A 17,454-nucleotide genomic window follows, 5' to 3' on the forward strand; every position below is an offset into this window, starting at 1 on the left:
GGAGTTCAGGCTAATTTTCAGAGACTGTGGAAGAGTGGGATATGCAGGCTCCCTCTGTGTCTTAGAGAAAACGTATGAAATGATTCTCTCTTTTTTGTCCTACAGATGAAACCTGATGCCACCTTTTTATTTGGCAGCAAACTGGAAAGGAAACTAGTGGGAAATATCTTAAAGGAAAGAGGGAAAGGAGATACTCATGGAGATAAAGATATTGGATCCAAACAAACTGAGCCCATCCGAATTAAAATCTTTGAAGGAGGGTAAGGAAACATACTTGCAAATGTGAACTATTACGTTATAACTCAGCGTAAATGGTCCTGAGTATCTGCATGGAAAAAATCATATCTCCTCTGGTGGGATGCATAAAGTGAACTCCATGAGTTTGTGCCTTTGCTTTCATGACTTACTTTCAACCAAAGTGTCCCTGCTATATATGGTTCAAGCCTTGGCCTTAAATTTTCACGCCTCTATTTTAGCATGAGATCGACTAAATTGGTGGACTTGATGTCGTCTAAGTTTGTTCATTCGTTAATATGACTTTTATGGGCATTTGTTATGTTATTAATGGACATGTTTTTATTCTATGCTTAAAAAATGCAATTATACCCGCTCATGTGTAATCCTAGGAACAGTCTGTTTGTTTTATTGCTTTTATTATTACCTAAACTCCAGGCCTTACTGGGATTTCACAGTTCCTTCAGTATCTGCTTGCTGTTCTAGGATCCGAGCCAGGGCACCGTGTTGCATCTAGTTGTCTCCACACTCCTCTGGTCCATGACACTGTCTCTGTCTTTAGAAATTTCTTTTAAAATATTAAATTCTGAGTTGCAGAAACTCAAGTAATAAGGTTCAATGACTTTGTTATCTATTTAGTTAAGAAAAATTACATGTATATGTAATATCTAGTTTTAGATTTTCAATAGAAAAGTATCTTCAATTCAGTCACATGGGAGAAAAAGCCCAGACTTTTGCTTTTAGAATTACAAATGTTTTAATTTAAAACAAAATGTTGTTTTACTTATTTTTTTCGGTTAATGGAGGTACTCCAGATTGAACCCAGGACCTGGTGCGTGCTAAGCATGTGCTCTACCACTGAGCTATACCCTCCACCCCAACAAAATTAAAAAGTTTTAAATGACATTAACCACATTTGGGGATTGTGATGTAACTACGTTATCTCTGCAGGAGATCTATAATTTACGTATTTCCATGAGCGTGAATCTATTCTAATTATATTATATTTGGAGAACAAAATAATGTCATAGGTTTGACTATAAAATGTTGAATGTTTGGTGATAGGAAATATTGATTTCTCATGTAGATTTACCAGTTTGGAGGTGGATTATCAAGGTTAGTTCCCCCATACAGTTGGCCCTCTTTGGATGGATGCCTAGTTTTTTCACTAAAACCACAGCTGTTTGTAGTCATGAAGCTTGTCGCAGTAATTTTTGACATTCCTCATCTTTTAACACAAATAAGAGAATTATAGGTTTTATCTTTCCTCAGAGACTGAGAGGTCCCTGTGACTGCGTAAACCTTGTCACATTCAGCAGTCTTCTTCATAGCAGTTCACTTGAACTAAATTAGCGACACTTTCTGCAGTTACTGTGTGCTTTGGGGAGCCAGCCTACCTCCACTAACAAAGGACACAAGTGAAAAAGTGTATATGAACATTTCATTGCTGTGTTTTGATGATCCAAAATGATGGCGCCCACGTTCAGTTTCCTCCTCCTTTCATCGTCCCATGTTTCGGACTATGACCCAACCGTTCCTTAATCTGTGATCCAGCTTCTGCCTGCCTGGTAGTGACCCGCTGTTTATTCCAAGCAGTGTGTTACCACCTCTTATGTTGGCGATCGCCAAGTGATAGCCTAAGAAGAATATTACTGACCATATTTTTGACTGTCTGTGTTCCTTATATTATCGAATTCATGGACTTAGTAATTTAATTAAAGAAATCTTTTAATTATTTTTTCAAAATTCATTAATTCTCATTTCAAGTAGATTCATGGGTCTGCAGAACTGTTGAATGGTAAATATTTTATTTGTACAGATTTCTCTAATACAGTTATATTTTCTACAGAATTGTACTCTGTTTTCATTCTGGGAATAAGTTAATCAGCTAAGACATTAAAAATAGTAATATTTGAAGATAAAATTCATTTCCCATCAAGTATGATGATGGACCACAGTAGGCTTAAAGTATCCTTCGCTGAAGAAAACTTGTTTCCATACAGTTGTTTATTTTGTTTTATAGTTCTTAGGTAATTTCATCCAGTTTGGGGCAAGGGATAGTGAAATTAAAAGATGAAAGATATTTCTTTTCTATTTCATTACAAAAGACAATGTGAGATAAAAGATAAAGTTCAACATAGTTTTGAAGAAAAAGTTGACATTGGAAATTCCCTGTAAAGGGAGAAAGATTTAAAGGAGCAAGTAACATGCAAAATTGACTATTCATATTTTTGATACTACTTAATTCTCACTTGGATGGGTACTGCCCAAAAAGTCGATAGCATTAATTAAATAGCATCCAGAGCAGAGCTGATATTTAAATGTGTTGCGTGGATTTTTCTCCCTTAAATATCCTTCAATGGATTGAAGGAATGATGGTGAACCTGCTTTTTTATTTCTGATGAATTAGCTAGAACAAAAGAGAGAAGTTTGCTATCTTTTTAGATATTAAAATTGTTTTAAAAAATGAACAATAAAACCTGTAAGTTTAGTGCTTTCAGGTCAGTCCACAAAGAATTAGGGCATTTTGCATATCACTTTACCTTTTGAAAAAGAACTCCTTGAAAGGAATATCTTTCCAAGAATGGCATTAAACCCAAAATTCTAGCCTGAACTTTAAGAGATAATGATATTTGTTGAATTATTCAGTAGAATGCTACTGTATTCTATGGATAGGTCATGTTTCCTTGTATTCAAAACAAAATGTGATGGTGAGTACTGGGGAGTTTTCTTCCACTGATTATTACAGTGAATACCTAAGACTTTGTTCATCCAACTAATTTGATTAAACTAGATGACCTGAAACATCCTTTCTCTATTAAATACTTCCAGAAACAAAAGCAAATTTGATTGAAAAATAGGATCTTTAGTTTTCATTATGTAACAGTACCTTCCAGAAGCCACTTGAAATTTAGACTTCACTTTAGTACAGATTCATGGTCTTTGGGAAGAGCAGATCAAATCTGCAGACAACAGTTGGTGAGCTCAGCTCAGCCTGTGTAAGCTAGAAATTTCTGACTCTTGTGCCAGGATTGTAAAAATAGAGTAGAAACTTGCAGTGAAGCATTCTATAATCAGTTATATTTATTCTAGCAAATTAAGAGGGGTATGTGCTGTTGTGCATGCATGCACATCTTAGATGATGCAATGTGAACAAATGATATGTGATGATCTGAATACACTGGTATAACTTTTTGGACGTTTCCTGGCTGGAAGTGATGCTAGAATCAGAAAGTAGTAAGACAAGACGCAGCTCTGCAACTCTTTGAAGCTTATATAAGCCCATGTGAACATCCGTACAGGGTCCATATATTTACACTCCATGGAAAAGCCAATGCCATTTGAACTCTGTGTAGGAAAAAAAAAGTGCCTCTTATTTACAAAGCCAAATCTGTTATAATCTGTTATCTAGTTCTTTCAGGCACTTAACTGTATGCATTTCATTTCATAAGCTTCGTAAAAATAAAGTTGAATAATTGTAAAAAACACTCATAAAAAATTTGTAATGCAAATGTGAATTAGCTGTTGGTTTGATAGACAGCAAACACACTGGATTTTTCCCTTTTTTGACAGGTATAAGTCAAATGAAGATTATGTATATGTCAGAGGACGTGGACGTGGAAAGTACATTTGTGAAGAATGTGGGATTCGCTGTAAGAAACCAAGCATGCTCAAAAAGCATATCCGCACTCACACTGATGTCCGGCCTTATGTATGCAAGTTATGTAACTTTGCCTTCAAAACAAAAGGTATAAGTCTGATTTTTTTTTTCCTTAGAGGAAAACACTTTTTTGATGCCTACTTCAGATTCTGAATATCGTTTTATAATCAACTGTCATCTACAATGAGATGGTTTTGTTGGTGACAATGTGACCCCATGCCATGTATTTTTTCTTCACATAAGTGATCTAAGGATGTGCATGAGACAGCGAGGCTCCTTTTATGGCTTAAGAGCTATAGATTTCGGTCCAGGCGAGTTGTCTCGAAGGAAGTGGCAAGAATTGCCTGGCGAGCTATTACTTCACATTGGAAGTGCTGTGTGGTCTAGATAATCTCTGCACTGGTACTGAAACCCTTCAGGGAGCTAATCCATGCCGTAGCGTCAGAAAAGTGAGGCAGCATCTGGGAAGAAAACATGTGCCCGTGGTCAGTTTCGAGATTATAAATAATGTAGAGACCCACAGACTCCCAGGTGGGCCTCTCCATCCACAGTTGCATTAATTATGCATAGAAATTTGATAGCTTGTGTTCAGTGTATTTATCAGCACAGAGACAATTTCTTACTCTCAGGCCACAGCTATTAATCTCATAAAATTAGGACTTGCCTTGAAATGATACTCTGTCTTTTCCAAATATATATATATATATATATATATATGTTTTTAACAGGTAGATTTATATGAAAATGTTTTATACAAGAAGGTGGCTTCAATTCTACTTCCGTCATTTTATAAAATTATGAAAATGTTCATAAGCCCAGTGCTCTCAGAATACAAACAGTAGTGAATTAGAGGTGGTTTGACTTCTGTAGAAGTATGTTTTACTGCTTACTGTAGAAGTACTAACAGATCCTATAGACACCCCATCTCTAACCTCACAGTAACATTTTTCAATGTTTTAACTTTAAATTTGCATACCACTTAATCTGCTCCACTACCCATCAAGAAAAATAAATAGCAAATAAAATAATCTTTGGTAAAGAAATATGTACCCATCTACTCTTAAAACCCAAATCCTAATTGTCTTTATTGGTTTGCCAGAAGTATAAATGTGTAGCCTCTCAACATAGCTATTTCTTCTTTGTTAAAAAGATATTTATATTACAAGGATGCCTCTTTGAAGCCAGAAAAAGGGGGAGGGAATGTTCATTTGCATTTCAAAGGAGATAAACATAAGGTCCTTTAAATACCATCCACTTTTGCACAATCAAGCCTTTTATGTAGAATTTCACTGAGAGACTCCCTGGGAGATAAGAAAACATAAACTTTGGTTTTAGGAAATACTGCAAATCTTCCAGTCATTACAACTGATATCCACTGGGCATATGAGTTGGCTGCAGGTATAGCTCTGTGAAATAACATGTGAAGAGATGTCACATAGCAAGATTTTTCTTTTTTTATCAAACTAAACTTGACTCTGAACCATTGTCCTGGAGTTTTAGCAGGAAATAATTTATTCTCGGTCATTATCGGAGTTTCCTTGTCATCCTTTGGGAAAGTGCAAATGTCTTGGAACCATAAAAAGAGCAAATCATCCCAGGAAACTCCTTGTCAGTTTTCACTTCTGGCTGAAATGCTTGTGGTCACATCATCTGAGTACAGAACCAGAGTGCACTGTATGTAGGACTGGTACCTCCTCTGTGCCTGCGTCACCCCTCCAGGCTCCCTTCCCCTGCAATCCTGCTCCTCTCTTTGCTGTAATCTGTCAGAAGTTCAAGACTTCAAGACTAAACCAAAGCCAGATTTCTGACTACAAACCCACTCTGAAGATGAGAGCCCAAAGCCTGACTGCCTACTTGAAATGAGGGGAAAGGAAAAGCTAGGAGAAGAAACACATATTAAGATCAAAGTGAACTATCTTGACACACCTAACATCCATATCTATCCACAAATGCAGATTCCTTGCACCCTTGCAGAAGCAGATGATTTCCAGTCATTTATGGGTGTAGTTAATTAATTTACAGAGTTTAGAATTCTTGATGATCTGTTTACGAAAATTTTTGAGATCTTTAGAAAAATTGTAGATACAATTTTTTGATAAAAAAGAGTGATAGGGGCCAGGAAATAGTCTTACATATGGAGTTATCAAAATAGACCCTAAAATGTATAGGTATATAGCAATAAACCAAATGTTAAGTAAAAAAAAATAAGTAATATAGATGAAATAACAAACAACAGTGCCCCAGTTTAGAACTGGGATTCATATATTACATTGATAAGTAAGCTGCACAGCCCTCCAGGGGGAGCAAGGTCTTTCAGCAGGCTGAGTTCCCACTTGGATTCAATGAGCCTATTCTTAAAATTCCTAAGGCAGCATCAAAGGGCATAGATGATAATACAGCCCTTACAACTGAATCAATTCCTGGATCTCTCCTGATGAGTTATATATATATATATATATATATATATATATATATATATATATATATATATATATATGACATGGGATAATATATATATATAATTTAACAGATTCTAAGTCAACGGTAATTGGATTAATGTTTTCATAATTTCTCACATTCCAGATAGCAACTACATAGATCTGTAGAAGCACACACATATGTATTTATGTGCCTGTTCAACTGTACTGTCAGCCCTCTGTATCCACGAATGCTGTGCCTGTGGACAGAGGGCCGATTGTTCTACACCCTTTTACATAAGGAATAACTGGATATCTGTATCGTCCTCATAATACGTATTTGACATAAAACCCTTTCTGTTTTCTTAGAATAGCAGGAGTTTCAAGATAAATAAGAAGGGAATATTTGCTGCTCCAGAACTCTAGAAACCGCTGTTATAAACTTTGCTGATGTATGCCAAGATGGATAGATGTTACGTACTGAGACCGATGCTCCCTATAAGTAGTTAGTTGAGTATTTGTCTGGATCTTTGAATTCATTTACAGAATTGGCCCCAATATTAGTTTGCCTTTTTTTCTTCAGACAAATGAGGATCCTGCGAGTTTAACTATATCTGATCAATGCCAGAAGGTCTGGGATCCAGTGGGTATGGTGATGATAATATTCCATTCCCAAATTTCTTAGAGGTGTGTGTCCCAGCTTCTGACACCTTGTTTATAGGGAGTCCAAGGAGGCCAAAGAAATTAGGTCTCTTCTTAGCCAGGAGCGCCTGAGAGTCCCAGCCATGCTCAAGCCCACTTTTGACAAGATGTGACCCTAGACGTCTACCCATCTTCCAGAGTGAAGAAAACCTGACACTGGGCTGAAGCTGTCTGGGGTTGATACCTTCAGAAACCAGATTGTCCCTCTTAAGTTTGAGGCAAGGGGCAGTGGGCAGAAACAAATCTGTGTTATCTCAAGTTAGTTCATTTCCCACTGAATTTGGAGCAGTCATGGCGTTTTGGTAACCAACTGCTTTCTCCCTTTTTTTTTGGCTGTGTTTTCTAGGAAACCTAACGAAGCATATGAAGTCTAAAGCACACATGAAGAAATGCCTGGAGTTGGGGGTCTCAATGACGTCAGTGGATGACACAGAAACCGAGGAAACAGGTATTTCATAATTTAACTGACGCACCTCTTTACTCCGCATGCTGGAGCCTTGTGGCCACGGAGGTAAAATAAATTTAGACGTTGTAAAAAAATACTGATCACATTTTATTTTACGAAATACTAAATACAGAAAGAAGCCTGGCACATCGAATTGCTTGAAACTTACTGAGAAGAAATAAATGCATTTCAGTTCTGACTGAGCAGGTGGAAATGCCTTACTATGAAAACACTTCTACCTAGAGCCATAGAGGAAACCTAATTGCACTTGAGTTGTGATGATGATTTAATTTTATGAAACTTTTTGGGAAATTTGAAAAGCATTTTAATGTCTTGCTTTTCCTGTTAAGGGGAAATCTAGTAGGAAAAAATCCATTACTAACCTCATGAGGTCCTATACCTAAGCTTATGCACCTACCTTCTGAGGTCTTGTACATAAGCTTGTGCCTGTAAAGACAGGTTGTTGGTCTTGTTTTTCCTCTAGTATCATCATTAGCAACCGTACATACCCATTTGTTGAGGGTTTTCTATATATGTGCTGTGATGCCTGAGCTATCAGGTCCTACTCTGGAGGTCCATATTGTAGGATAGGGGCTGAAACCAGACAGATACATAAAAAGATAAGAACCAATCAAGGTCATAGAAGTAAGTGCCCATGGGTGTTATAGGAGTTCAGAGATGGAACTATCTCTTGGGCCTAGAGGGTTGAGGAAACCTTTTAGAAAGAGTTGGAGCCTAAATTAGCTCCTAAACTTCCAGCTGGGATCTTGATCTTCACTTTGTTTTGTTTCAGAAATGATGGAAGATTTGCACAAAGTGGCCGAGAAGCATAGCATGTCCAGCATTTCAACTGATCATCAGTTCTCAGATGCTGAAGAATCCGATGGTGAGGATGGAGATGATAATGATGATGATGATGAAGATGATGATGACTTTGATGACCAAGGAGATTTGACCCCGAAAACAAGATCAAGAAGCACCAGTCCCCAGCCTCCTAGATTCTCCTCCTTGCCTGTGAATGTTGGCACCGTGCCTCATGGGGTTCCTTCCGATAGCTCCCTGGGGCATTCTTCATTGATCAGCTATTTGGTTACTTTGCCAAGTATTCAGGTCACTCAGCTGATGACACCAAGTGACTCATGTGAAGATACCCAGATGACAGAATACCAGAGGTTATTCCAGAGCAAGAGTACGGACTCAGAACCAGACAAAGACAGGCTAGACATCCCTAGCTGTATGGATGAAGAGTGCATACTGTCTTCAGAGCCGAGCTCCTCCCCAAGGGACTTCTCCCCCTCCAGCCGCCATTCCTCACCAGGATATGATTCTTCACCCTGTCGAGATAATTCACCAAAGAGGTATCTGATACCCAAAGGAGATTTATCACCCAGAAGACATTTATCGCCTAGGAGAGATCTGTCACCCATGAGACATCTTTCACCAAGAAAGGAAGCTGCCTTGCGAAGAGAGATGTCACAGAGAGATGTTTCGCCAAGAAGGCATCTGTCCCCAAGGAGGCCAGTGTCACCTGGGAAAGAGATCTCAGCCAGAAGAGACCTCTCTCCCAGAAGAGAAAGAAGATACATGACTACCATAAGAGCACCATCTCCCAGAAGGGCTTTATACCACAACCCACCGTTGTCCATGGGGCAGTATTTGCAAGCAGAGCCAATTGTATTGGGGCCTCCTGTAAGTATGATTAGGTCTCTCTTTCTAATATATAAGTCCAAGCACATTGGAGCCACTTGATGATACACTAGTGTGAAATTTATTATGACATAGGTATCTCTCATGGGAGGAGTGAACTTGGTTACTGAAAATAGCAGGGAGACATTTTTTCACATGCTATTGTCAGTAACATGGCTGTGGCATTACTCCAAGTGTAGTATTGCATCAGAGCAGAGCATTTCCAGCTGGTAACAGGTGAGGCCTTTTTAAGTGCTTTCTAAGCTTAACTCATTATAGACAAGAGTTGAAACCTCTGCATGAGTAAAAAAGGTGACATCTTTGGAATGACATGACTGCCTAGACAGACACTCTCAGGGACATTTAGGTTTCATTTCTGTAACTGTTGGCCAGATAAAGATTCTGATTCAGGCATTAACATTGACTTTCAATTAAAAAAAATCATTAAATAAACTCAGGACTTTGCCCACAGGGAGTAGACTTGTGAAGTCAGTGAGGGACTAGGGAGAGGGGAAAACGCCCCCCGTGGCGTGTTTAGAAATCCAAGGCGTGAGCACGCATGCTCTTCTTGCCGTTAGCACCAGCTCCTGCTCCTGAGCACACCTGGTCAGTGCGGCGGTGAGTGGGAAGTTGGGAGAGCGGAGGGAGAAGGCGTCCAGGGAGGTTTCTCCGGTGTGCCGTCATTATAGAGTAAGGTAACGGCAGCAGCCATCACGGATTACATTTAGGCAGGAGGCTTAATGCAAATCCATAGAAAAGCACGTGCCCGGCCTCCTTCCACCAGCACGGTGGACCTTCATGTCTCCTTCAGCTTGTGTAGGATTTGAAAAAAAAGGAATGAAGCAGGCCCTTAGCATAGACAGAGGAATGATGCCTTTGGAGTTTGGTTGCTTTACATGTGTTTTTTGTTTCCTGGGCTCTATTCTTTGCCATTCTCTCTCTGCTCTGGAATTCTGTCTCGTGGGCCAGCCCTGCCCTTCACAGTCTAAGGAAGCACTGCCAGCTCCCAGCTCTGCTGTCTGATCACTGCCCTAGTGGTTGGGTTCCTCCTTCTCATCACCTTCTCACTGCCCGCAATTATACGCTTAGGGTTTTATTTTTGAACTTTAGGAAAGCTCCCTGCTGCATTCCACTCCCCTGCCCCCAATACCCTCTTTTTCACAAGCCGGCCATTAGCTTAGACATGATGCAGTTACTGCAGAAACATGCATAGCGATCAGGACATAATTTAACTGCCAAGCTAATAAATCAGCTAGCTACGAAAAAGAGGTACATTTCCTCAGGTTTTTGTGTCTGGGTGGTGCAAAGGAGAAAGGAGGGCTCTTCTGAAGCTCATGCTCTTGCAGCCTAAATAGAGAATGAAAACTCCCTCAGATATCAGGGTGCCGCCTCCAGGGGTGGGGGTTGGGGGGTAAAGTGCTTCCTCGGGTACAAACCCAATGATGCTGGTGAGTGTGTGAGGCGAGGCTCTCCTGTTCCGGCATCGAGCAGGTGGATCAAGACAGTGGTGTTCGTGAGATGTTAGAGCATGTCCAGTCAACTGCAGCCACAAAAAAATAATAGTGCCAACATACTATTGTTATTTAAAAAAAAACTAATAGCAACTTGCAGTCCGCTCAGGCAAAGGAAGTGAAGGAGTGGATAAGGGAGCTCATCTCGCTTTTAGATCTGTGCCCAGAAAGTTGTTATTGGAGGGAGACTGGTTTTATTAGTCACTGAGTTTGCACCAGTTTTTTTCAGTATCAGTTCACCTGGAGCTTTAATAGAATTATTAATCTTTACCATTTATGAAGCCCAAGTGTTGAGCCTTTGGTCTATTCCCTAGGTTAATTCTCTGTAGAGAATTCTTAGCTTGCTGCTTTGTTCACATGATATGAAGGAATAGATCTTGGAATCCTCTCTGAAGCAGAGGCACTTGGAATCCTCTCTGAAGCAGAAGGAGGAAAAAAGGAAGGAAAGGGGAGGGAGGGAGAGAGAGAGGGAGGGAGGGGGAGAGAGAGAGAGGGAGAGAGAGAGATAAAGAAAAAGAAAGAAAGAGAAAGAAGGAAGGAGAAAGAAAGAGAGAAAGGAAAGAAAGAAAGAGAGAAAGGAAAGAAAGAAAGAGAAAGAGAGAAAGAGAGAAAGAAAGAGAGAAAGAAAGAGAGAAAGAGAGAGAGAAAGAGAGAGAGAAAGAGAGAGAGAAAGAGAGAGAGAAAGAAAGAAAGAAAGAAAGAAAGAAAGAAAGAAAGAAAGAAAGAAAGAAAGAAAGAAAGAAAGAAAATTTTTTATTCATTCATTCAGTATTTTTTGAGGGTGGCTCATGGATGATGATGAAAAAATTGTATGGTTTCTGGTCCCGTCTTTTCTAAACAAAAATTTTTCCTTTTCCATTTTTAAAGTTTTGGGAGATGAATAGCAGGAAGATGACGAAAGTGTGTCCTGGTCTTTAGTACTTGGTGGCTATGAACACTGCCTAGTGAAAGTGTCCTTATTCATTTCCATCCCTGGCTATCTGTGTGATCTTGAGCAAGTCACTTGACCTCTTGGCCACAGTTTCTTCATCTGTTTGTGGCAGCCAGGGCGGTGGGCCAAGCTGATTTCTGTCCTTGAAAGAACTCTCCATTCAGCTGTAGGAATGCAGTGAGCTGACAGCCTCCTGCTGTTCATGCCTTCCCGACAGGCCAAGGTCATGTTCTTTGGGGCAGCCCCCAGCCAGTGACTGAGCCTGGATCAGTCACAGCTGGCCACCTGCTTCCTCTCCCCTGACCCCCATACATTATCCCCCTGCCCCCATCACCCCGCCCCCCAGTGAGTCTCTTACACTTACTTCCGGAAGCCCTACTGACACTGTTGAAAAGATGAGTGGAGCAAAGATCTGGTACGTGAGGTATATATACATACACACACACACACAGGCACACACAGACACACACACATACACACACACACACATACACTTAACCCACACATGACTTCATTATTTGTATTTCTGTGTCAAGATTTTTTTAAGTAAGATGCGAGTTTTTGCACTGTATTACAATGATAAAGCCCGAATTATGAGACAAAATAGGGTTGCAAATAGAGTAAAAATTAAAGCAAAAAAAAAACACAACTCTAAGAGACAGTTTATTTGGAGGGTGAATTCGAGGACAGAGGATGTATGGAAAGGCCTGGCAGTATTTGGAGGGTGGAAGTGGTTATGTGGTAGGAATTGTACTTGTCCACTTGCTTCTGTGGTTATAAACATTTAAGATCTGATCAGTGAAGGTCTGAATATAACACTTTTATTCTTCACACAAAATTCTATTGGCTTTTGAACATATTCAGCAATGCCATTTCTAGAGGACATTCATCACTCCTCTGTTGGACTTGACTCAGAACACTCATATAATGGGACAGCTCTCTCTTTGGCTGCCTTGCAGACCCCTATTCTGGCTAAGCGTAGGCAGTGGACATTGCAGAATAGCAATCAGAAACAAAATGGAGAAATAGCCAAGCTATATCTTATTTTAATCTTTGAATTTGTGATGATTGTGATCAAAAGAAGATTCATTTGATATCTTCAAAGATTATTATTGTGGGTGTCATCATTCTTCCACCTTACCTGGCGTCTGATGAAGGAAACATGCCTTTTTCTAAACTACAGCAGATACAAGAGAGGTTTTTTTGGTAGCACTTCAATGATTCTTTCTCATACCATGAAATTCTCACCTTACCTAGCTTATGAGGTCTTTGCAATTATAGGGTAGATGATTACATGATTTCTCCTGCATTTCTAGCACAGGTCATTTGTTTTTGGCTTGAATAAGGTATAGCCCAGAACAAGGTTAAGGACCAAACATAGCAGAGAGTAGCAGAGACAATGCATGCATAATTTATCCTTTTTGAGCCGGTCACACAAGCCAAATAGAACTGGATGAATCATTAGTGGTATAGAGCATAACATGAATTTTAGAACTGAAACATCCTTGAAATGAATTAGAACTGTTTTGATTTTGGTTTCTCCTGATTACTACCATATTTGACAGGTTTATATCTCTCTAAGTTCTCAAAAGATAAAAATAAATTGATTCCCTTTTAGATGGCACATCATTAAAAGAATGAGTCCCAGTAACTGAAACGTCATCATCTCTATTAAAACCTGATAATCTCACAGTCCGGGTTGCATTTTTCTACAGAAACAATCATACAAAATAAGTTTTCCATTTTTAGGACCAGGACCATGAAATCTGAAATTCAGGCCCCAAATTCTGAGTATCCTAGTTCATTGATTGCCAAGAAGATATTTAAGTGGAAATAACAGTATAAGCAGGAGAGTTAAGGCACAGTCATCTTTGGTTCCCAGCTGTGTAGCTGAATACGAGTTTTAACTGTTTGAAGTGTTTACTGTTAATTACTTTGACGCATAATTTCCATATAAAATCCGGCCTTAAAGTGTGATTTGATGGAGTAGCCGGTGCTGATCTTCTGCCTGGGTGTGTGCTGAGCAGGAACTGATTCCTTTAGACCCGATGCCTTGCACGTTGGAGGAACCAGTTTGTGTATCACCACCATTTTGTCATCTGTTCTGTAGAAAACTTTTTTTAAAAAGCCAATTTTCAGGCTTGTCACTCCAATTATACTTATCAACACTTCAGAAAATATTAAAAATCTGCCCAGTATATAAACAGATGGTAATCTTTTTACTTTCTTTTGGATTTAAAAATCTGTTATTAGTGGGTTATTTTGCTCAGTAAAGCTTTTCTGGTAATTATCCATTATTTTCTTTTCATGCTCTCTTATTAAAAAAAAAAAAAAAAGAAAAGAAAAGAAAAAACCAGAGCTGGCATGTGTCTCTGTACCTAGTGGAAAACACACTGCATGTTTTATCACATTGGTGTTTAAAAAACAAAAGCAACTTTTCACAGACCAGCAGGTTCATAAAAGAATCTTAAAAGACAGCTGAGAAAATCTCTTTTGACTTGAGAATTGAAAAAACGATAAAAAGATTGGAGAGTCTGAACGTGTTTTGAAGGAACGAATGTGTGAGTGAATGAGTGAAACAGCGTGGAGTATAGCGGGTCCTGAGTGTTGTGTGTGCTCTGTTTCCCCGTGCAGACTCTAAGAAGAGGATTACCTCAGGTTCCTTACTTCAGTCTCTATGGAGACCAAGAAGGTGCTTATGAACATCCAGGCTCCAGCCTTTTCCCTGAGGGTCCTACTGACTACATCTTCAGTCATCTTCCACTCCACTCTCAGCAGCAAGTGCGAGCTCCTATCCCCATGGTGCCCGTTGGTGGGATCCAAATGGTTCACTCCATGCCGCCGGCCCTTTCCGGTTTACATCCTCCACCCACGTTGCCTCTGCCAATGGAGGGCTCTGAGAAGGGAGGGGCTTCTGGAGACTCGTTTGCCAAGGATCCCTACATGGTTTCTAAGCAGCACGAGAAGCGAGCGCCTCCCGCTTTGCAGTCACCTGGCCCGCCTAGTACGCCCTCCTCTCCCCGGCTACTGATGAAACAGAGCACTTCCGAGGACAGCCTGAACGCAACAGAGCGGGAACAGGAGGAGAACATACAGACTTGCACAAAAGCCATCGCCTCCCTCCGGATTGCCACAGAAGAGGCCGCTCTCCTTGGGGCAGACCAGCCAACGCGGGGGCAGGAGCCCCATCAGAAACCCTTGGAAAGTGCACATGTGAGCATTAGACACTTTAGTGGACCTGAGCCAGGTCAGCCCTGTACCTCAGCCACCCACCCTGACTTGCATGATGGTGAAAAGGACAGTTTTGGTACATCACAGACTGCCATAGCTCACTCCGCGTTTTACAGCAAGAGTTGTGTGGATGACAAACAGTCGGGCCTTCAAGGCAGCAAAGAATTACCTTCAAGCACAGAGGAAGGCAAAGAACCTTCGTCAGAAAAGAGTCAACTACATTGATCTACAATGCATGGAGACTTTTCATTTCCACATTTTCCCATTTTGTTTTTGTTTTTCTAGAAGTAGAGGTAATCACGTTTATAGCATGCCTGTCCTAAGTTACAGTAGTTTGCTATTATATATACTTTTGTTATATCAAAAGAATTAGGTAAATTAACAAGTCATCATGAGCCTGACCAAAACAAAATTTGAAATTAACCTATTGGGTCTGGTACTTTTAAAATTGTACAGATGTTTGTGCCTTTTCTTTACTTTGCTTATATTCTTATAAGCATTTTTTAGCAGTAATTTGTACATATTTTAGAATTTGTGTATCTGCTTTGTAATAAATGTAATTTCTTTCCTTTTTTGGACACTTGGATCTAAATGATGTAAAGCAAAACAGCATCAATATATATGTGAGGTTGCACTAAAACATATTTTTATATGATTAAAACTGAACAGCTTTTATGTACAGCTCTGATTCTGTAATACTAATATTTATTTACTTTGTTTCATAAATTGTACATTTTTTCTTAATGTTGTGGATTGCTTTTCTATGTGAAGCATGGGATTTACTGTTGCGTAACTAGAACAAAAATGTATATTGTAAACAAGATATTTAAACTAGAGTATCTTATTCTGCACTTATGCATTAGTTAAAAAAAAGATAAAGGATGTATCAGTCAGTTCTTAACTCTTGTAAATTTTTTTGTCTCTTGTTTGCTGGATTGACTATAACTTAAGTGCTGATTGTGATTTTAAACCGATAGTACCGTAAAGCATTAAAGTAAACAATGTGCTATTGTGAGTTTTTTCAAAGCTTTATAAATCAGTTATAAATAATATTAAAAGTATTTGGTCTTATGTGAACATGTTGATCTATATACTCATCTAAAAATATGGGAAAACATTCCGCCCCATGTAAATATGTACAAGTGCATCACTGGTACAATTTTATGTAACTCAGTTGGACACTAGGTTGCCATAGACCTATGCTAGGGTGTCTTTAAAGATTAAAGCGACAAAGCACATGGGACTTGTGTAGAGCTTGGTTATCGGCCGGCCCGGTGGCTTGGCAGGCAGTGCTGTGCGCTGCCCGTGGAGAAGACCTGGGCTTAGCAATCTTCTTGGTTCTGGCTGCACAGGAGGGTGACCGGAACTAAGGCTACTGCAGTTCCGGTCTAAGGGGTCACATTTGGACTCTGAGGGGTGGGTGTGGCAGCGGGAAAGGGTGTGAGACCCCATCCCCAGCCCTTCCTGTCAGCCAGTCCACACGGTAACAGGGTTGGCGTCAGCTCTAGGGGAAGCCACTTGACCCTAGGGGAGAGAAGAGTGGCACACTCCTGGCTATCTCAGGGGGAACGGGGACAAGGAGCTTTCCAGGGAAAAGAGCTTGAGGGAGGATGATGTCTTTTGTATATAACCTTCAGAATGGGCTCTGGTTAGTGTTGACCGTGGGCAGAGCCTTTGCTTGCAGGTTCAGAAGGATGGAAGAAAGGGAGGGGGTACAACACACGTGCGTGCGCGTGCACACACACACACACACACACAATCTGGGTTATCTTTGTGCTATATAGTGGATTATAATTCTGTGAAACCAAGTTTGTATATTGAATTACATTAAGGAGTGTTCTTTAAAAAGAGAAATAAATATACAATTACATGCTTGAGGTGTCTAATTTTATGTGTTGTTTTACATTTTAATTTCCCAACTTTGTTGCTAAAGAACTGTGGATGCTCCCAACATGCCATCTGTGCTTTTCATTGCTGGCTCTGCCCATCCCGAGGTATGCAGGGTCTGAATGCTTTTAACAAGTGAGAAGACAGTTGGCTTCCATACATCACCTGATTAGAACAGAGAGCGGTCAACACAGTGTGAGCTCCAGAAAAATGGAGTCATTGAAACCTGGGCATGGGAATGGGTATGTGAAAAGAGTCATGAGGAAACCAAATGATTGCTTCCCCTTCTGCCTCCTTCTTAGTGCGCACGCGTATCTGAGATTCCACTGGGGAAACCTCTTTATCTTTGCTGAGGCAGCTGAAGGTAAAAATGAACTGAAATAAATTCACCATAAAATATCCACAAATTGTAATTCTTTTACTGCAAAAAGAGAACCTTTTTAATGATGGAAGTAGCTCATTGATATTCAAAATTTATCAGTATTTCTGCTACCGGGAAACAGAAAATAAGAATCAAGCATGCTAACCAAGCAGAAACACCAAAATTAATGTCACCGGGAAAAGGAAAATAAGAATCATCTCGGTTCTTCGTCACTCGAAATAAAGATTTTCGACGAGAGACAGGATAAAGCATGATAAGCAAAATTTTATTAGTGAAATAATAAAAAACACTTAGTGAAAGACAGTACACTCCCGAGAACTGGGAGCAGGCCAATCCAAGAGGGGAAACATGGCGCCGCTCTTGCCTT

At 39.8% G+C, this 17,454-nt stretch overlaps 1 protein-coding gene across 14 annotated transcripts in view; it reads left to right on the forward strand.

Annotated features, from left to right (window-relative positions):
- HIVEP2 (HIVEP zinc finger 2) overlaps nt 1-16,693 on the forward strand; it is a 178,873-nt gene extending 162,180 nt beyond the window's left edge. For all 14 annotated transcript variants that reach the window (XM_064486642.1, XM_064486647.1, XM_064486649.1 and 11 more), the window contains 5 exons: nt 106-260; nt 3,808-3,983; nt 7,361-7,462; nt 8,253-9,148; nt 14,222-16,693. In XM_064486642.1, coding sequence (XP_064342712.1) covers nt 106-260; nt 3,808-3,983; nt 7,361-7,462; nt 8,253-9,148; nt 14,222-15,043 — 2,151 coding nt within the window. In that variant the 3' untranslated portion in view covers nt 15,044-16,693. The remainder of the gene's footprint in view (nt 1-105; nt 261-3,807; nt 3,984-7,360; nt 7,463-8,252; nt 9,149-14,221) is intronic.
- Nucleotides 16,694-17,454: the final 761 nt, after the last annotated feature.

This window comes from Camelus dromedarius, chromosome 6 (assembly GCF_036321535.1).
Source record: "Camelus dromedarius isolate mCamDro1 chromosome 6, mCamDro1.pat, whole genome shotgun sequence".
Classification (NCBI taxonomy): Eukaryota; Metazoa; Chordata; class Mammalia; order Artiodactyla; family Camelidae; genus Camelus; species Camelus dromedarius.